Raw genomic sequence first — 18,498 nt, 5'->3', positions numbered from 1 at the left:
CTGACCTTGTTGTGAAAAGATTTTGTTTTCAGTCTGCCAGATATTGTACCATATGTTAAGCGACTATGTTTTGTTTCAATATACGATTTAACTTGCTAAAAACTTCAGACCACTTTAAGTAACCCCACTAAGTTGCATAGCACACTTTCAATGAATTGCCAACTATATTTGTGGAATCCTTAAGCAGAAATCATAGTTTGCATCATTTTTAAAAATTAATTCAGCAGCTTCCAAATCAATATTTAAATGACTAAATAGTTTTCAGCTTTTCTTTCTCTTGCTGTTTGAAATAAAAGTGAATTTACCAATAGTAATGTACTTTGCTTTCTGTGGATAAAATGCTACCAAAGAAATTACATATAGAAGTTTTCTGCTTCCTTTCTTACTCAGTCACTGATGGATCTTTTAAGCCCATGAGAAAAGATACTATTTGTGAAATTACTTTAGTGATGTGGACACGTTTCTTCTACCAACAATTCACATATGCTTTAAAACAGTTCTCTCCATGTGTGTGCCAAGGACTTGCAGAATAATAAATAGATATCGTTCAGTGAAAACAGAAGTAATTTGAATGTGTTTGTCAGTCTCAAACATCAGTTTTCTGCTGATTTTGTAGGGCACTGGATTTATTTTCTAAACTTAAAAAAAATCCACTAAATACTTATCTGCTTCTTGTCTGTTAAAGAAAACAGAACTCCCATCTTACCTTCTTGTTCAGAGGCGATGCTGGATCCTCTTTCATAAGCAACCCTGTAGAATAGCAGCTTAGCAGATAATTTGTTCGTTCTTCTAAAGAATGTTAGTTTAATGCTGCCTTATGGTGCATGATCTCAATTTTTTCCTCTGTTTCCAGGGAAACTAAGGCCTATTTCTATGCCAGTAGAATATAACTGGGTGGGGGATTATGAAGACCCCAATAAAATAAAAAGAGATAGTAGGAGAGGTAAGTGATCTGAACACACATCTTGTACAAGGCATTATGGGTTTTATCATGCTTTAAGCTATATATTTCAATCTCATCTTGCTGCTTGCTTTAAAATATATTTTTGTGAACCTGTTTTGGGTTCTTTCATTATGTATACTTAACTTTTTGCAGAGCCTCTATTAGGATTGAGGAAATTGTTCAGCCAGGCAAAAGAAAATTATGACTGAAAAGCCGTGCAGTTTGGCTTAACTATATATTGGCATTTCATTGATTCAGCTGTTTTATCCAGTCCATTTTGAAACTGGCCTTAATTTTGTAATACTAGAGGACAAATGTATGGTTATTACTGATACATATTCTTATGCTCAAATGAGAATTATATATCACATTTCTCTCTCTTCATAAATTCTTTTTGGATATAAAATATTCTAGAGCAGCATGGGATTCGCCCCAAAATCATTGAGGATAAGTTCTTCAAAATTCTGTTTTGTGAGTCTCAGATACATAATTTCACATACAAAATGATAACGTCTTAGATGGCTATTATTGCCCAGGAACAAGATGTTACAGTAATGATAGATATTTCCATTAAAATATTAACTAAATATTCAGTAATGATCAATAAAAGAAACACTGTTAGGAATTATTAGAAAAATAATACAAGACAAACTAAGAAGTATTCTTAAGCTGCTGTGTAAGTTCTTGCTCATGCTGGGTGTGTGTGCAGTTCCAGTCTCTTAATCTCTTAAGAAAAATACTGTAGAAATGAAGAAGGGTTAGGAGACAACAAAAATGATCAGATGTATGGAGTGGCTTCTGAACCGGGCTCAATTCAGTAGGCTAGTCATCATCACTTTGGGAGAATTTAGGCAGGACATAATAAAGGTTTATAAAATCCTGTGTAGAATAAAGTAAGGAAATAGGTTTGTCACTGTTTTGGCCAAAACAAGACCTGAGACATCAAAGGTCTCCATCGAGTTCTGGTTAAAAAGAAAAAGAGCTGGCTCCTCATGCGGTTTGGGTTCAAGCTAAGGAATCTCTTGCCACAGGAAGTTATGGATACTGAAAGTTCACATTAGTATAAAGAAAGACCAGACAAGTTCATGAAAGACAAATCTGCTGAGGTTTCCTAAACTCACAATTGCTTCTGGCTCAGGATGTCCCTCAGATAGAAGCTGGTAGATACTGGCAGAGTATTTGGGGAAAGTAGGGATGATAAAATGAATGATCTCAAATTAATGTTCAAAGCAAATTACTTTTAAATGTATGGCACCACAGGCATTTGTATCCGTTAGGAACTTGTTTAAATAAAAGATTGCAGATAGGATCATAAGTGTATCATTGCTCATTTTTTGAAAACTCCCAAGTCAAAAGTTTTTGATGTGGGGTTTCTTTTATACTCTGTTACTTTTATTGTCAAAGATACCATAAAACTGCAAGAATCATGAATTTTCCCTACCAAAAGATTGCTTTCTTACTATGTCCACATCAAAGAAACAAATGAGTTTTCTTAATGAAGTAGTCTTGAAGAGTTAAAATTAACAGTAGATCTTAACAAGAATATTATCTATTTTGGAAGCAGAATTAAGATACATACAACAATTCACAATGATGTTTTGTATTACTTTTCTTTCAACAGAAAATTCATTGCTTCGCTATATGAGCAATGAGAAAATAGGTCAAGAAGACTACATGTTTCAAAGGAATAGCAAAAAGGATACTGGGAAAAAGTCCAAAAAGAAAGGAGACAAGAGTAGTAGTCCAAGTCATTACTCGCTGTTGCCTAGTTTACAAATGGACTCATTGAGACAAGAAGTTATGGGCACACCTGGACCAGAAACTGCTTTGTACCACGTGAGTAAAAATAACATTAACAAAAGTTGTTGCTCTGTGCTTGTGATGAGAGATTGTCTTATTTTTATAGTTGTCTTGAAATTTTTTTTTGGGCTGCTGGTGTTCTGATTCCTATTCTTTGGATAATAACTAAATCTCAGACAAATATTTTATAATTTTTTATTTTGCTGTTACAAGTGTGGGATCACAGAATTATAGAATGGTTTGGGTTTGAAGGGACCTTAAAGATCATCTAGATCCAACCCCTCTGCCATGGGCAGGGACACCTTCCACTAGCCCAGGTTGCTCAAAGCCCCGTCCAACCTGGCCTTGAACACTGCCAGGGAGGGGACAGCCACAACTTCTCTGGGCAACCTGTTCCAGTGTCTCATCACTCTCACTGTAAAGAATGTCTTCCTTATATCTAATCTAAATCTACAATCTTTCCATTTAAAGCTTCTAGCCGTCATCCTATCACTGCACTCTCTGAAAAAGAGTCCCCCCCCATCTTTTCTGTAGGCTCCTTTTAAGTACTGGAAGGCCATTATAAGGTCTCCTCAGAGCCTTCTATTTCTCCAGGCTGACACCTGGATGTACACCATTGTTTTGTCTCCTTTAACTAGAAGATGTCATGTTTGAAATCGAATGTGCTATCTCTGTCATGACTGACTTCCTGCTGATGGAAAGGGAAGAAGCAGCAATTTACAGATGGGCTAGAAACCTTTCCAGCATCTGTCACTGCAGCATGCTAAGTCTTACCAGACAACCCCTTTACTACAGGTATTTGAAAGGCCTGATAATGTCAGGAAAACTTGTTGGAGACATTTGTTTTTCCTTTGAGGTAAGGGAAGCCCTAATGCATGTAACTTCTTAACATATAGTCCTCAATAACTCAAGTAAATGTGAAGGAAGGGGTTCTGATGAATAGGATATAAAAGGAAAATTGCAGTAACTTGCTAGTTTTAAAATGTGTCAAGAAAATGGAATTATAAGATCCCAACCTATTTTAGATATGATGTCATGTTCATCCCATAGAAGTATTTACATTTTAGATCTCAGTAAGAGATGTCATTGTAGAGGAATATACACACAGTAATTGTACAGTGGAACAATAGAAATAATTGAAATTATCTTCATATACTAACAAAGATTGTGAAATTTAGATTGCCAGTGTCTAAAGGAGATAGCAGTATGGGCTTGTCAGGAAGTCTGCTGCGAAAAACTTGCAGGTGGAGCTTCACTGAACCATTAAGAGACAAGTAAACTGATTTCCTGTTGTAAAACATCACTACAGATTATCACGTTAGAATTGCTGTAGATTAATGGAAACTAGTGAAGCCTTTACATCGTTTTACACCATCGGAGTTCTTGGTCCACTAGCTTCTAAAACTCTTTAGTATGCTGCAGTCTGTAGCGGAGTCTGATAAATTTCAGACATGTCATTTAGTATTAAAAGTAAGCGCTTGTGGTGCATTTTAATTAAATCAGGTCCCAAGATTCAAGAATTGCTATTCCTTTTCTTTTTCATCTGTAGTATTTTAGGTATGATGATAAACATTTTTTCTTACATTATTATTTTCAACATTTGTTTTATGCTGTGTCAGTAAGTTGGAAATCTGACAGTGGAGTTTTCCATTTGCAGAAGCAGACTGACATATAGTATTTCCCTAGTACATGAAGCTAAGGAGATTGCAGGTGTCCCTAAACTGTCCTCTTTGTAATGCCTGCAGTCTTCCCTAGAAGCAATCTAATCAATGTGAGAGCCCTTGAAATCGAATATTTACAGAACAAAATAGAAAAGTTATTTGTGTAAGAGAGGCCTTTCCACTCTGTATAGTGTCATAAATTTGCAACACTTTCCATGTATTGAGAGAATACTCCTCTCTCAATTACATTTCTTTCTAGTATATGATAAATTCCTGACAGTGCAGTGAGAAAAAAAAATTTTGAGGTACCATCTTTGTTTTTTCTTGGTTTCCTCTATTACCCATTAAGTCTGGCTTCCAAATTGTGTACAAAAAAAATTATGTACACAGGACATGGAAGATTCTTAAAAATTCTGGTGTGGAAGTTAATGAGGAACAGCAAACTTAAAACTGACAGCAGGCATTTTTCTTGTACTTGGGCTACCCATCCACAAAACACCTGAACTGTTAACACCACAAATTCTACCAGTGTCTGCTAATCATTTTTGTGCACTACCATTAAAGGATGTCTTTCTCTATAATGCCATTAAATCTACATCATCTTTTTGGAAGTTTAGTGGGAGCTTATTTATTTATAAAAATAAAAAGCTTGTTCATTCTTTAGAACACAAATCAGTATTGATCTGCTAACTGGCTTTGAAGCAAAATGCATAAAATAAACAGAAAGAGGAAGCGTGGGCCATTGATTTGTCCCTGGGGAAATGGGAAGGAGCCCTTCACAAAGTATTTACCTCCCTCTGCAGCTGAATATTGCTGGTCCTATCACTGGAAGCCAATTGGCTGCCACTGTGCAGTAGAATTCCGTTCCCTTTCCCAAGCATATGGGTTTATGAAACCCTAATTTAGTTTACAGATGGGCATATATGTCTTTATCACACATCAGAGCCAGAGGTTTTGTAATAAATTGGACATAACTTTTCTTAAAATCTTAAATAAACAGTGCAGTGAGCAGATAAAGAACAGGGGAATACAAATAAAACACAAGGAATTAATATCTGACTGCTGTACAATTTTATTAAAATATAGATAACAAATAAGACAATGAAAACATACTTTATGCTCAAATTACAAATTACATCTTAAAGATCACTAAAAAGGGGCTGTCCTATTAGAAAAGATTTTTTTACAAACATCAGCTACCTGGTTTTCACAAAGAGTTTGGATTATCTGTAAACAAGAGCCTCTGGATGAGCATGAGTTCAGTGCAGAGGAATGGTAGTAACTCCAAAACCTGCACTAATAGTAGTGAAAGAGACTGGGGTTTCTGAATGGGGTTTTTGTTTGATTTTTTTTTTTTTAGTTGTTGATGTTTTTATCATACTAGAATATCAGATGAAGAGAGAATACTTTGAATCTCTGTGCTGCATACCACGATCCAGTGGATTTTCCTGAAGTGCAGCTACTACCAGGTGGCTCTAGTTGAACTTGAATGTATAGTGCCTCCATTTTTTGCATTAGGTCCCACTACTAGGCAATGCTCCACCAGGCTTGTTAATTAGTTCCAATCCCTGGTTGTTCTTGTTAAAAGTTTTCACTTTTTAGCCTGTATTTACCTGTCTTCTATGTCCAACCTTGGTTGTAAATATACCTTTATCCTCCTAGGTTTAAAGGTATTTTGTTACCAAATTGTATCTTCCAGTATAGGAATTTACAGGTTATTATCAAATCACTTTGTAGCTTTCTCTTGCTTAAAAGAAATAGAATGAGCATCCTGGGTTTGTCATCAGAGAGTGTGTTTTCATATCCTTTCATCATTCTCATAATTCTTTCAACTCCTCGTATTTAATCCTAAGTATCCTAAGCATCCTTCCTAAAGAATGTATGCCAGAACAGGACATAAATTTCCAGGAGCTGGATAGAAAAGTAATATAACCTGTTCACTACTTGTCTATTTAAATATTTAAAGGACTCTTTACCCATTTTAACCATAGACATGGAGTGGGAGTATGCTTATTACTTGCATGTGGTTTTATTTTTTCTGTAATGTCAATCTTCTCAGTCACTGATTTGCAAGACTGGTATTCCCAATCTAATAATTTGTATCTTGCATTCATTGTTCTTAAGTATATAACACTGAGTATGGTTGACCATCTTGAAACATACATTTTTGGGTATGCTTGCAGAATAATCTATGTCTCTGAGGCAACCCTAAGTACGAAATACCAGAGAATAAGGGTTCTGAGCCTTCAAATTGGGCTCCTGTGATTCCCAAGTCTATAACATGGAATACTGAAACTCCAGGAATATAGGTCTGCTATGGAATAGAACTACTGAAACACTTGTTTTGAAATTATTTTTTAATATTCGTATTCTGAGAATTAACCCCCACACACACACAGGCACATTTAATTTTTTTTTTTCTCTATTTTCTTTCCCCTTTTGCTGAGTTCCCTAGAATAGAAACCATGCTTCTCACTCAGCATTCAGGTCTCGTATCATTCACTGGTCTTTGATTCTGTGTTACCTTTATTCAGTGATGTTTTCATTCTTGTTTGAGTCCATTGATACATGTTAAATAATTTTGGACTTCAGAATGTGTCCCACTAGTTAATGATTAATTCCCCTTACAATTCCAGACCTCTTTCCTTTTGAATTTTGCAGCCATTGACGTGTGCAGGTTGATTACCTTTTTACTGTGAAGGTTTTCTTCAGAAAAGCCACTTTAACAATTATGCTGACTTCAACTCCTTCTTTCTACTGCTTTTGTACGTGGCTCTATAGAAAAGAAAAGTCTTTGATCAAAAACTACATGGATGAATTAAATTACCACAACAAAAATTATGGTTTTGTTCTGTAAACAAAGTGGATGGCGTTAAAAAATTACCATGGTAATTCAGAAGTGCGTGGTTGTTTATTTGCTAAAAGGTATCTTGAAAAATGCCAGCAGATTCAAATTGTTATATTCTGAAGTGATCACGAGAATGTGGCAGTCTAGCATTTTCCTGACTGTCAGTATACTAAATGTGCATAAAATCATTGGTTTTAACAATTTAGTTTATATTGTTGACCTGCCAGTACAATCAAAAACTGTGTGGCCAAGGGAGCATTTCAGTTATGACCTTAAAAAGTGAACAGTGTTTACTTGTGTCTGCTGAACATAACTGATACAATAGCAAAAGAAAAACTAATTTGTGTTATGTCCGTGAAGTAATCATCTCTTGTATCCATTTATGGTATTTTTTTTAATCCTCACTTACAAAGTCTCTTCACCACTTTGCTTCATTTCTCATTCCGGAAAGTGTTTCCGCTGTATGTTGATTTCTAGCCAAGTTGCTGGTTTTGCATTCAACTTTTCTTCCTCAGTATTGCAAACGAAATACCAACAGTGTTAATGTTTTTATTAAGCCAAGGCAAACTGCTTGAGGTGTTGCTAATCTAGTGTGCAAGTAGGTGTTCAGTGTGATATATTACTGTAGATATAAAATGGTGCAGTTAAAATTGTCTTGAACCTTTGGGGCACAAGACATGGAAGCTCTGACACATGATTATATTTTTTTAAGTTCATTATGTAATTCTGTACAGGAATTTCCTTAGTATGTTGTGCTTTGTTTTTGTTGCAGGAAAATAATGTGGTTATTTAGGAGGGAGATGGTGTCATGAGTCAAAAGAAGTTCCACATGTTTTAATAATAATCTGCTCCTATCTGGATCAGAACAACTTTCCCTTAGTCTAGAAACACCATTGCTATGGGAAGAAAAGGTTGCAGCCTATGGTTTATAATAGGGAGTTATACAAGAAAAAGTAATTTTGCTTACAAACTGTTTCCAAACCTATACCAATAAACTTACATTACTGACCTTGTTCCTTCTCCCTTCCTGCCTCCTATCCCTTTGCCTTTTCCAGTGTATGCTCGCTTCTTCATATGCATTTAGCAATACTTAATGTCTTGCTTGTCATAGAAAAAGTGACAAAAAAGTAACAGCTTCTCACATTGCTAACCTGCCTATTTGAAATTGTTTAATTAATTACAGTAGTTTTCTTGTACATTTTAATTGTATTTGAAAATAAAGTAAGTTTAGTAGCAACTTGTACCATTTAAAGTTCATGCATCTGGAACAAGTGTCCCAGGAATGAATGCAAGAAAGAAATGAAGGGTTTGCTCCATAGGGATTTTGCTGAATCTACATGTATAGATATGTACATATGTACTATCTTTAATTTTCCAGTTTTACTTTAAATAAGGGAGGAATAAAATAAAAGCCATCAGATGGAGGTCTTTTGCTGCAAATTCAATGAAATTGGTGCACCTTTGGTAAACTTAGTTCTTCCCTTTTTAGCAATATGTAACAATCCATGTGGTTGGAGTGGAGCTCAGTGGACTCTTAACTCACATAATTAATTTCAGTACTTAATGCACTGAGCACCTACAGAGAGCCAAGCACCCTTCTTTCTACTCTGCCAGTGAGGACACAGGCAACAGCAATGAGGGATTTGGCCAAGGTGACGGTATCAGTTGTCTCTCTCTGCCAGTCCTTGTGAGGCTGCCATATCAGTTCAGCTCAGTGGCTTTGCTCAGCAGAGCTGATGGGTCTGCATCAGTCTGGGTGTGCAAAGTTCGGTTGGTTGCAACAGTGGTCTTGTTGAACATACTCTACTTAAGTTGTTGATTTTCTCCTAATCCTATTCCTGATCCTATTCCTCTCTGCAGAAAGGTGAAAGGCAGGAAAAAGAGAAGGTACTTGAACATAAAGTACCTACATTTTTAATGACAATTCTTGAATCCAGTATGCATGTATTTATGAAACCTTTTAGCTGCAGCACTCGGTACCTAGCATTTAAGAATGTGCAGAACATACGCATATTAGTTTCCTAATAAACTTGTGCACAAGCTACCCATCAATTTGTTGCAAAAATCTTCTGAATAGAAATGGCATCTAATAAACACTATATACTGGAAAACTATTTACCAAGTAAACCCCAAAACTACCCCACTGAAAAATGCGCAGTTTATTATAATTGTAAACATCACAGGATTTAAAAAATTTCTGCTTGGGGAATTTTTGTTATGGATATTTGTAATTAAACAAAAATAGGTTTGTAGAAAAAAAAAATTGAAAATCAATTGCACAGAATTTAAGTAGGTGTCTTAAATCTACAGTGTCATTGTACCATTACAACAGATGGAGTTGGTACATTTTCTACCTCAAAATGTTTCAAATCCAACTATGGCAGATTTAAATATCAAGTCTCCCTTTTCCTTTTTCTCCTCCCTGTTTTCACAGTTGTCTATAGTTAGACTTGTAGTTACTACAGAATAAAAGTCTAGCAGTGATATCAAAGTCCAGTTTAACTGAAGTGCAGACTGAAAAATATTTTCCATAAGTTTTTCCATAATTTTTATTAACATTTGATTTAGTAATGCTTCTTCTCTATCGTCTTTCATCTCCATTTAAGTATTTGTATTAAAAGCATAGATCATAGGATGGCTTGAGTTGGAAGGGATCATCTGGTTCCAACACCCCTGCCATGGGCAGAGACACCTTCCACCAGACCAGGTTGCTCAAAGCCCCGTCCAACCTGGCCTGGAACACTGCCAGGGAGGGGGCAGCCACAGCTTCTCTGGGCAACCTGTGCCAGTGCCTCAACACCCTCACTGTAAAGAATTTCTTCCTTTATCTACCCTCTTTCCAAAATCTGAATTTCTTCCTTTATCTACCCTCTTCCCTAAATTCCTACCCTGAAAGAAGGTAGATTCCAAAATGTCCCCTCTTTCAGTTTAAAACCGTTACCACTACACTCCCTGACAAAGAGTCCCTCTCCATCTTCCCTCTATGCCCCCTTTAAGTACTGGAAGGTCACTATGAGGTCTCCCCAGAGTCTTCTCTTCTCCAGTCTGAACAACCCCAGCTCTCTCAGTCTGTCCTCATAAGGAAGTTTATTATTCATAATACTGAAGTTTGCAGAATGATTACAGACTTACAGATATCAAACATCAGCAAAAGAAATTTTGAACTCCTTGAAAATGTGCTTGTAAGAAATACTTGATTTAAAAAATTATATTTGTGTTAAAGTTAAAAAGCATTGCCATTTTTATATTCCCAGTTAAGAAACTGCACTGGCTTTCAAATAACTCTCCAGTAATTAAATTACATCATGAAGAGTTTTTGAAATATTCCACAATTGTATAAAGTTTGAGTCTGCTACCACAGTAAGAAAGGATCAAAAAGTTCATTTCTCTTCTGCTTTGTTGCAAATTACAGTCTAAATAAAATAGTGCATGCACTAACTTCCACTGTAAAGGTAGAGAAACACAAATCTGAACTGAAAGTAACGCATATGCTGTTGAAATTTCACAAGTGAAAAAATTTTAATTTTTCATAATGTCTGGCCTTTCAAAAATAGCTTGCTCAGGTTGGACTCCAAGTAGGCTTCCAGTAACCTCAGTAGGACAAGTCCAATAGTCTGAACTGCTGTGATGCCCCAGTTTTTTCTCAAGTACTTGCATGTGTATGAAGATCCAGCATAGCTTGGCTCTGATAAAACCTAAACACTGGAATATCCCTCTCTGGATGTGACTGGAGCATTTATGACATTTATATGCCTTTCTTCTGTAGCTTGCACTGGTCATATTTCACCTTAGTTTTTGTAGCCTTGTGGAGCTGTAGGAGAGCACTTTGGCCTGTGCTACAACTTCAACTACATTTTCCCATCAATGAGCATGTAACAAGGAAATAATGCTGTGACGATGTCTAGGTCCACGTGTGTGGAAATGGAAGGAACTCACCATTCTGCAGTAGAGACAGAGCTGAATAGGCTTATAAAGATACAGAATAATCGGATTTGGAGTTTTTTTAAAAGACTCAAAGTCTGTTCAGTGGCAAAAGTGCTCGTAAAATGTTTCGTATAATGCAAAGCAGAGTAGAATAGCCAATTTTGCTATGAAGGCATCATGAGCACCTCGCTTGCATCCATTTCTCTTGCCAGCTTCCTCAAGTACAGTTAAGGTATAGAAAGCCTTTCGCTCTGAGAGACAATGGGAAACAACAATTAAAAAATTCAGTAAGATGAAGATGGGTAGGAGGAAGAAACATACGGGAAAATTCTTATGTTAGTGCATTCATGAGTCTGAAACTCTGTCAAGTCCCACAGCCCTCATCATCTCATTAGCCATAAGCAGCTTTGAATGCCTACACATTGGCACATGTTGGGTTTGTTTCAACTGGAGACTTGTGGTTTTATGTATCTGATTTAGACAGAAGAGCAGCATCTCTCTCATTCTCAAGCTGGGATAGTGGTTCCAGCCCTTGGCCAGCTTCTTCATTCCAGAAAGAATCATCTAAATGATACTGTATGTATTCCTTCCTTGGAATGCAGCACTTTATAAGTATAACAAGCACAAAATAAGTAACAAAAATAGTAGCTACGTTGTTAAAATCAGTGTAGGAACTTCATCTATGCCATAAGTGATGTGTGACATATAAAAAAACCAAATTGTTGAAACAGTTAAACAATAAGCAAAATATGCCTTACTCCGTAAGGTACTTGTGACAATTGGAAATGATTAGGATAGCCATCAGATTGTTGTGCTAAAAGATGAATCTAGATATTCCATTTGGGTTTGGTAAAAATCTAGTCCAAAATAAATCCTCAACATTTCTGAGACAAGAAGCAGGAGAGAAACAGCATATAAATTCCTTGCTAATGGAAGATGTCATTGTATTATTTTTAGACTAGCACAATCAACATATAGGAATAGAGAGGCCTCATGGGTCTAGTCCTCTGCTATTGCAGTTAATCACCTTCATTTAATACTATTCAGATATGTATTAAACTCCACATTCAAACATGGTATGAATTGCTGTTGCTAATGATGGGACCAGTGGTGGTAAACTGGGTGAATGGATGTCCAGTTGTCATAATTCCAAGAAAAATGTTGGACAAAGGGGAAGAAAGTGAACAAAATTATAATTAGCCTGCCAGGAAGAGAAAGGCATCACTCCTAATGGATTTGCTGTAGAAGAAAATCTAAATCCCTCAGAAACCAGCATAAAGTGCATAGGATAACAGGGTAATTCAGACTGGGAGGGACCTCCAGAGCTCCCTACACTGGTATTTGGCTCAAAGCAGGGCCAGCTCTGAGGTCAGACAGGGCTTCTCAGGGCTTTGCCTAGTTGGGTGTCAAAAACCTCCCAAGATGGAGACTGCACAAACTCGTGGCCAACCTGCTATACTGCTTGGCTGCTGTCTTCATGGCAAAATGTTGGAGATGAGCAATAAAACAGAGATTTCAGCAGTAGTTGAGAGGATAGCAGATTGCTCATATTTAACGCATAGTTTCTGCTGTTTCATTGCTGTTTAGCTAAAATCGTCTTGTGAAAGTGCCTCAGTAATCTCACATTTTGTTTTGCCAGTTCTAGACTCTTAGTACTTTGAACTCAAGACTGAAGAGAGTGGATGTGCACATGCATTTTTATACTTGAGTTCTAGTTAAGCATACATTTTGTGAAATAGTAATATTTTGTCTCTTCAGGAGGGAGCGCTAAGTTCATTTAATTATATAGAATAATATCTGCATTGTTCATGAGGAATATTATTCCTGTCATAGATGAGAGAATATTTTCACATCTGCATTGCTTCTCTTTGAAAGAAGCAGTTAATACTATGAATTTTCTCTTATTGAGGAAGCAGTTGCCAAAATGAAATTTGAAAGTATTGAATATGGAAGGTTTTACATCTATTTCTATATACTCTCTCATTTTTATTAAAATCCAGAGTTAACTATTGCAGCAAAGCAAAATGGTCCAGAGATGAGGTAAGATCAGTTTATGGGCTATCACAAAGCACAATTGGAACTTTTGTGGAAAATTTTTATTTAAAATTTTTTTTATTGCCACCTTTCACATCTGACCATGAGGGAAAAAATGGCCTGTTATGATTTCTTTCCATGACAAAGCTGGGAAATTCTTTAAAAATGAGAGAGCTACTGTAAAGGTCATCTAGTCCACCTCTGCCAGTCTAGATTTATTCCTTACTGCATGTGATATAATGCTATGAAAGTGTAATTTTACATTGTCAAGAGATGTAGATCTATAGGCTAATAAATCTCCCAGCTCAGGACATTTCCTAATTTCCTTTCACATCCCCATTCTGTATTTTTTCTGTTATCTATTTCAATTAATCATTCCTGGTTGTATCCCAATTCTGTTACCTGACAGAGGACTGCCTTTGTAGGTATTAACATTGTTTGTACACCAGCAATTACATTATGTGTAGCTGGTACAATCACAATAGCACAGTTGAGATTTTTTTTTTTTTAATGTAGAATAAGTGATTTAGTTCCTCAGGTTTTTTTTTTTTTCGATTAATAAGAGATTAAGCACCGCATATTATAGCAGAGAAGTGTATGTCAGGCATTGTACAGAGGGGATTCAGCATAAGTTTTCACTGCAATACAGTGGGGACTGTCACATCTATGAGAATTTAGGTCTAGGTCCTGACTGCTCAACTGTACTTCTTTCTGCACAAGGAAAAGGGAGGTATCAGGACTACGAAAACAGTGAACCAAAAACACTGGTTGGCATGCGTCATGAAATTTGGCATTCTAAAAAACTTGTACTGAGCAGTGAAAATGTTTGAATTAAGGGAGCGCAGATGTACTGTTCTATCAGAATACTCTGACAAGCTGCACAATTGTTTTTGAACAAGTGGTTTTTTTCAAAGTAGTGGTTTTGACTGCAGGAGTCTCTACCCCATTCCTCTGCCCTGCTTACATGGCAGTGGCCCCTTGAGCCTATTGCTGACACATAATATGGGAGATTGTATGGTTGCACCTGTGAGGAAAATGGCTTTTTGCAGCAGTGCAGCTCCTGAACAGAAGCTGTTTTATTAGGTGTTTCTATTTTACTGGAAAGAAATGATTGTTGCTTAGCGCCTGATTTTTGAGTCAGCCAATCCATCTTTGCTACTGTGCTGTGGAGGAAAAAACCCTTCGTATTTTTCATATAGAGGTAACTGCTTTTTGTCTATTTCTCAAGTATATGCCCTTACTTTCAGATTAACACAAGTAGATAATATTTCTAACACTACATAATTCTGACTTTAGAATGAAGTGTAAAACTAATTTTGTAAGCTGGTTTGTACCCATAAGGTCACCATAGCCAACACAGAATTAGAAAGACTTAATGTTATATTTCCCCACCTTCTGAGAAGTGCTGTTTCATTTTATGCTTAGAGGGAATTTTACTGAATTCCAGCAAGTAATGTGACTTTTATCCTGGGATGAACTGTTCTTTTTCTACTTCAGTTAATAGGTGCAATGGAAGTATTTGGTATGAATTTGAACAGAATGTATAATGGCTGAGGTACAAATGCGCTTTCCCTCATTTCCCCATGGAAACTTCCTCTCTGTTCAAGATCCTGTTACTTGCTATACTCAAGAGCTACCTGAATTCAGTCCTGATATATAACTATTACTACAGCGATTGCTGGAAGCTATTCCTGGTGCAATGATAACGAGACACAAAGCACTATGTTCTGGAAGTGTCGTTTTAGTCCTGAAGGGTACAAATGCCAAGAAATCTCCAAGCACTGGAAATTATTATAAGAACATGTCCTTAACAGTAATGTAACAAGTAGATAAGGTTTTCTCCTGATGAATAGTACTACTTAAAAGGAGAAGATTTGGGGTTGTATGTTTGATCTTCTAGAGATGAGCAAGGATAGCATTTGGGTGGCTTTAATTTTTCTCGTGCATCTCCTTTGCTAAGACTGCTTCTTTCACACACAACTGTGCACTGATTTCCTGTTTGTCCAAAGCCTTTGCAAACTCCCTAACTTCAGAAAAGTACAATTTTCTGGTTTATTGATTTTCACCAAAAACTTAATATTTTTGAAAGTCAGAATTAGTTTTCTGTTTCTTTCACTGAAAGAATATTATACCGAGTGCTAACAAACAATATCTTCCTTAAAGCAAAAAATATGTTTTCTCCGTTCTGCCCTCAGTCATTACAGAGCACCTACATCCTCTGCACTTTTCTCTGTCACACAGTCAGACTGAGCAATATGAAAGAGGTCATGCTGAGGGACACAATGAGAAGTGTTGGTAACTGCTCCTACAGAAGGAGCTGTGTAGGTACTCTTTTCATCATAAGTAAGCACCTAGGCGTTGTAGGTGTGCATGGGACCTTTAAGCTAATGTTTTTTCATCTAGAAAGACCATGGGCCTGATGCAAGATTTTGTTAATGCCCTTGGGTTGACTTCTGTGGTGTTTTACAGTAGTTTGTTTATTTTCCTGAAGGTCCAGGATCGATTCCATGCTGTACCACAGACCACCTCTCTAACATAGTTTACTTTCAGAATAAAATCTGCTTGGATAGTCTCACTGTTTTAATGTTTAGCTAAACATAGAGAGGAAACTAAATTTCCTGTGAATGAGACACAAATTTTCTAAGCAAAACCAGATTTTTCCTGGAGGAAATTGCATTGTTTGAGAGAGATTTGTCTGACTGACTGATATCTGCTGGAGAGGCAACACAGCAGGGCACAAGCAATCCACAAGGCTTCTAGAGTGCATATGGGGTGACTCATCTCAGTGGTTCTTTGTGAAAGAACAAGAGGCAATGGACATAAATTGAAATACAGGAAATTCCATGTAAACATGAGAAAAAAACTACTTTTACTGTGAAAATTGTTTAACTGGAGCTTGCCCATGGTGTTTGTGGAGTCTCCATTTTTGGAGATACTCAAAACCCAACTGGACATGGCATTGAGCAACCTGCTCTAGCTGACCCTGCTTTGAGCAATAGGGTTGGGTAAAATGATCTCCAGAGGTGCCTTCCTGCCTCAGCTGTTTTGTGGTTCTCTGACTGGTCCATTCTCTTCAGTAAGAGATGAAACTGGGAATTGCTCTGGGGTAGAAATCAAAATAAAGGATTAAATACTATTCCGTAATGGGTGATAATTACGTTTCTTTTTCCTTCTTAAATGGATGCAGTTGAAACACAGTGATGGAACAACTGATGCATCTTGGACTTTTGCCATTAAAGAATACAGTTTTCAAACCCTCTCTTCTCTCTTAGATTACTTACTGTCAATAAAAGCAGTGTAGGAGGTACCAAAATTACATGTTTCAGAGTAGATGTAGAGCAGAAGCATGATCTCAGAATAAATTATTCTAATGAACAGCACTTGTCTAGTTTAACTTTTTGTCCTCATTTGCTTCAGGCAGGCATGACAATGCTGCAGTCCTTGTTCCGTCAGTCGAAAAGACAGTGGAGGAATATGAGAACTCTCATTTAAGTTTGATATTGTCCAGAAGTTTTACTGCTTCAGTATTTCAATTAATGTCCTGTGGTTTAACAGCTAAGAGGAAAACCTTTGCCTGGTGGTGGAAAACGGGACCATTGTATATTATTTTCTCAGTATGACCTGAAGATTTAAAAAACATTTTAATTTTTCTAAGTTTTGCATGCATTATGGTATCAATTTTGCACAAACAGTTCATGCTAGCTTGTGCAACTGCAAATTTGCATCCAACTAATGCAATATTTGCCACAGAGCCCCCCCAAATTACAGGAAAGGTTCAGGCATGGGAGGATGAATAAGAATCCCTGAACAAAAAAGCTGTGCTTGCTGTCACTTTTCAGACAACCACAGTTCTGTCCTTAGCTAGGATATTCTTCTTGGATAAGCAGCTATAGGAACAGATGTATGAAAAGATGAGAAATCTTTGATATTATCAACCCTTGTAGACTATGTAATGACGGCATCCTGCACAGGTAATGTAGCCGTTGCCCAGAACTGAGGTAGCTAGAAAGTTGGCAGCTTCACAGTCTCAGGCTACATTTTTTACAGAAAAAAGTTCTTGGCATATTCCTCTTAAGACACATACTGTTTCTTTATCCTTGTGGTCACTAACAAGATTAAGTCATTGGGAATTCAAGGTCAGAGCTCCAAAAATACAGGAACACAGTTAGACCTGTGACCATGCATGATAGATTGCATAGCCATGTACTGTAGATCTAGTACTTCCTAGAAGCCTTTCATAAAGCTTCTGTGGGGAAAGGAGAGAAGGAGTAGGAACAGGGCCATTGTTTGTCAGGTAAATGTAAAAAACTATCACATCTGAAATGGACTTTTTGGCTGCTACCAAGAAAACTAATGCTATGCCAAATTTTGCAGATACTCATTCATTTGGCCTTAGTATTGAAACACCTTTTTGCAGCTCTGAAAAAGCAAAACTAAGGGAGGAGGAAGAATATAGTGTGTAGGGTACCTGAGGTACCTGCCATTTAAAAGAGAAATATCCACAGGATATTTAGTGTAATGATTCTGCCTCACTTGTTGACATTATTTTATCTGTACTACAAAAGCTCACTTTAAGAAGTCTGTTCATGTATAATGTTCATACTGTGTTTTACTATTAAATGACTTACCTAGAACTTTAATGAACGCTGTCCTTTTAAACCCAGGTATGATATCTTTACTACAGAGTGTGCTTAAGAACAGGGAGAGCTCTGCAGAGAGCACAGAAATATCCATTCACCAAAGCAGCAAAAGGTCAAAATTTGATTCAATAATTTTGCTTTTGGGAGGCAAGGCTGAAGGTTTCAGGGCACTGTTAAATCAACTGTGTCGTCCTTTGTCTGTATATCACTTCTAATTCCAGATGACCATGGATTTATGAATTACGTATGATGACTGTTTTGTCATCAGCCTGTGACTTTAGTGTAGGAGATATTTCTGGATCTGCTTTCATAAATTCACTGCTGTGCTTTTATATTATATTTTCTCTCACACAGACCACCCATTTACTGTGTTTGCATTTTACCAATCCAGAGTGAAGCCCCACTTTTAGAAGGGTTGTGTAAGCTAGAGCTATTTGCAGCATATTACAAGTACTTTATTCACAACTTAGTGCCACTTGGTACAAGTTTTGGTCAACTAAAGAATTGTAGCCACAGATAAATCAAAATTTTAAATGTATGAGAAGTTCAAAATCCAGAAGTAAATAAAAAATGAACAATTATTCAGCAAAATATAAGAAGAAAATAGAATAGAGTAGGGTTTGAAATAATCTTAGAGTTCATTATTAC

At 36.7% G+C, this 18,498-nt stretch overlaps 1 protein-coding gene across 10 annotated transcripts in view; it reads left to right on the top strand.

Annotated features, from left to right (window-relative positions):
* The window catches only part of CNKSR2 (connector enhancer of kinase suppressor of Ras 2), a 223,420-nt gene that overhangs the window by 132,183 nt on the left and 72,739 nt on the right, over positions 1-18,498 (top strand). For 8 of the 10 annotated variants that reach the window (XM_074906110.1, XM_074906092.1, XM_074906062.1 and 5 more), the window contains 2 exons: positions 854-943; positions 2,565-2,779. In XM_074906110.1, the coding sequence (XP_074762211.1) occupies positions 854-943; positions 2,565-2,779 (305 nt within the window). The remainder of the gene's footprint in view (positions 1-853; positions 944-2,564; positions 2,780-18,498) is intronic. The other 2 variants (XM_074906102.1, XM_074906072.1) reach the window with 1 other exon arrangement.

This window comes from Athene noctua, chromosome 1 (genome assembly GCF_965140245.1).
Source record: "Athene noctua chromosome 1, bAthNoc1.hap1.1, whole genome shotgun sequence".
Lineage (NCBI taxonomy): Eukaryota > Metazoa > Chordata > Aves > Strigiformes > Strigidae > Athene > Athene noctua.
The sequence above is the reverse complement of the archived record's forward strand: the minus strand, read 5'-3'. Positions and strand labels throughout refer to the sequence as shown.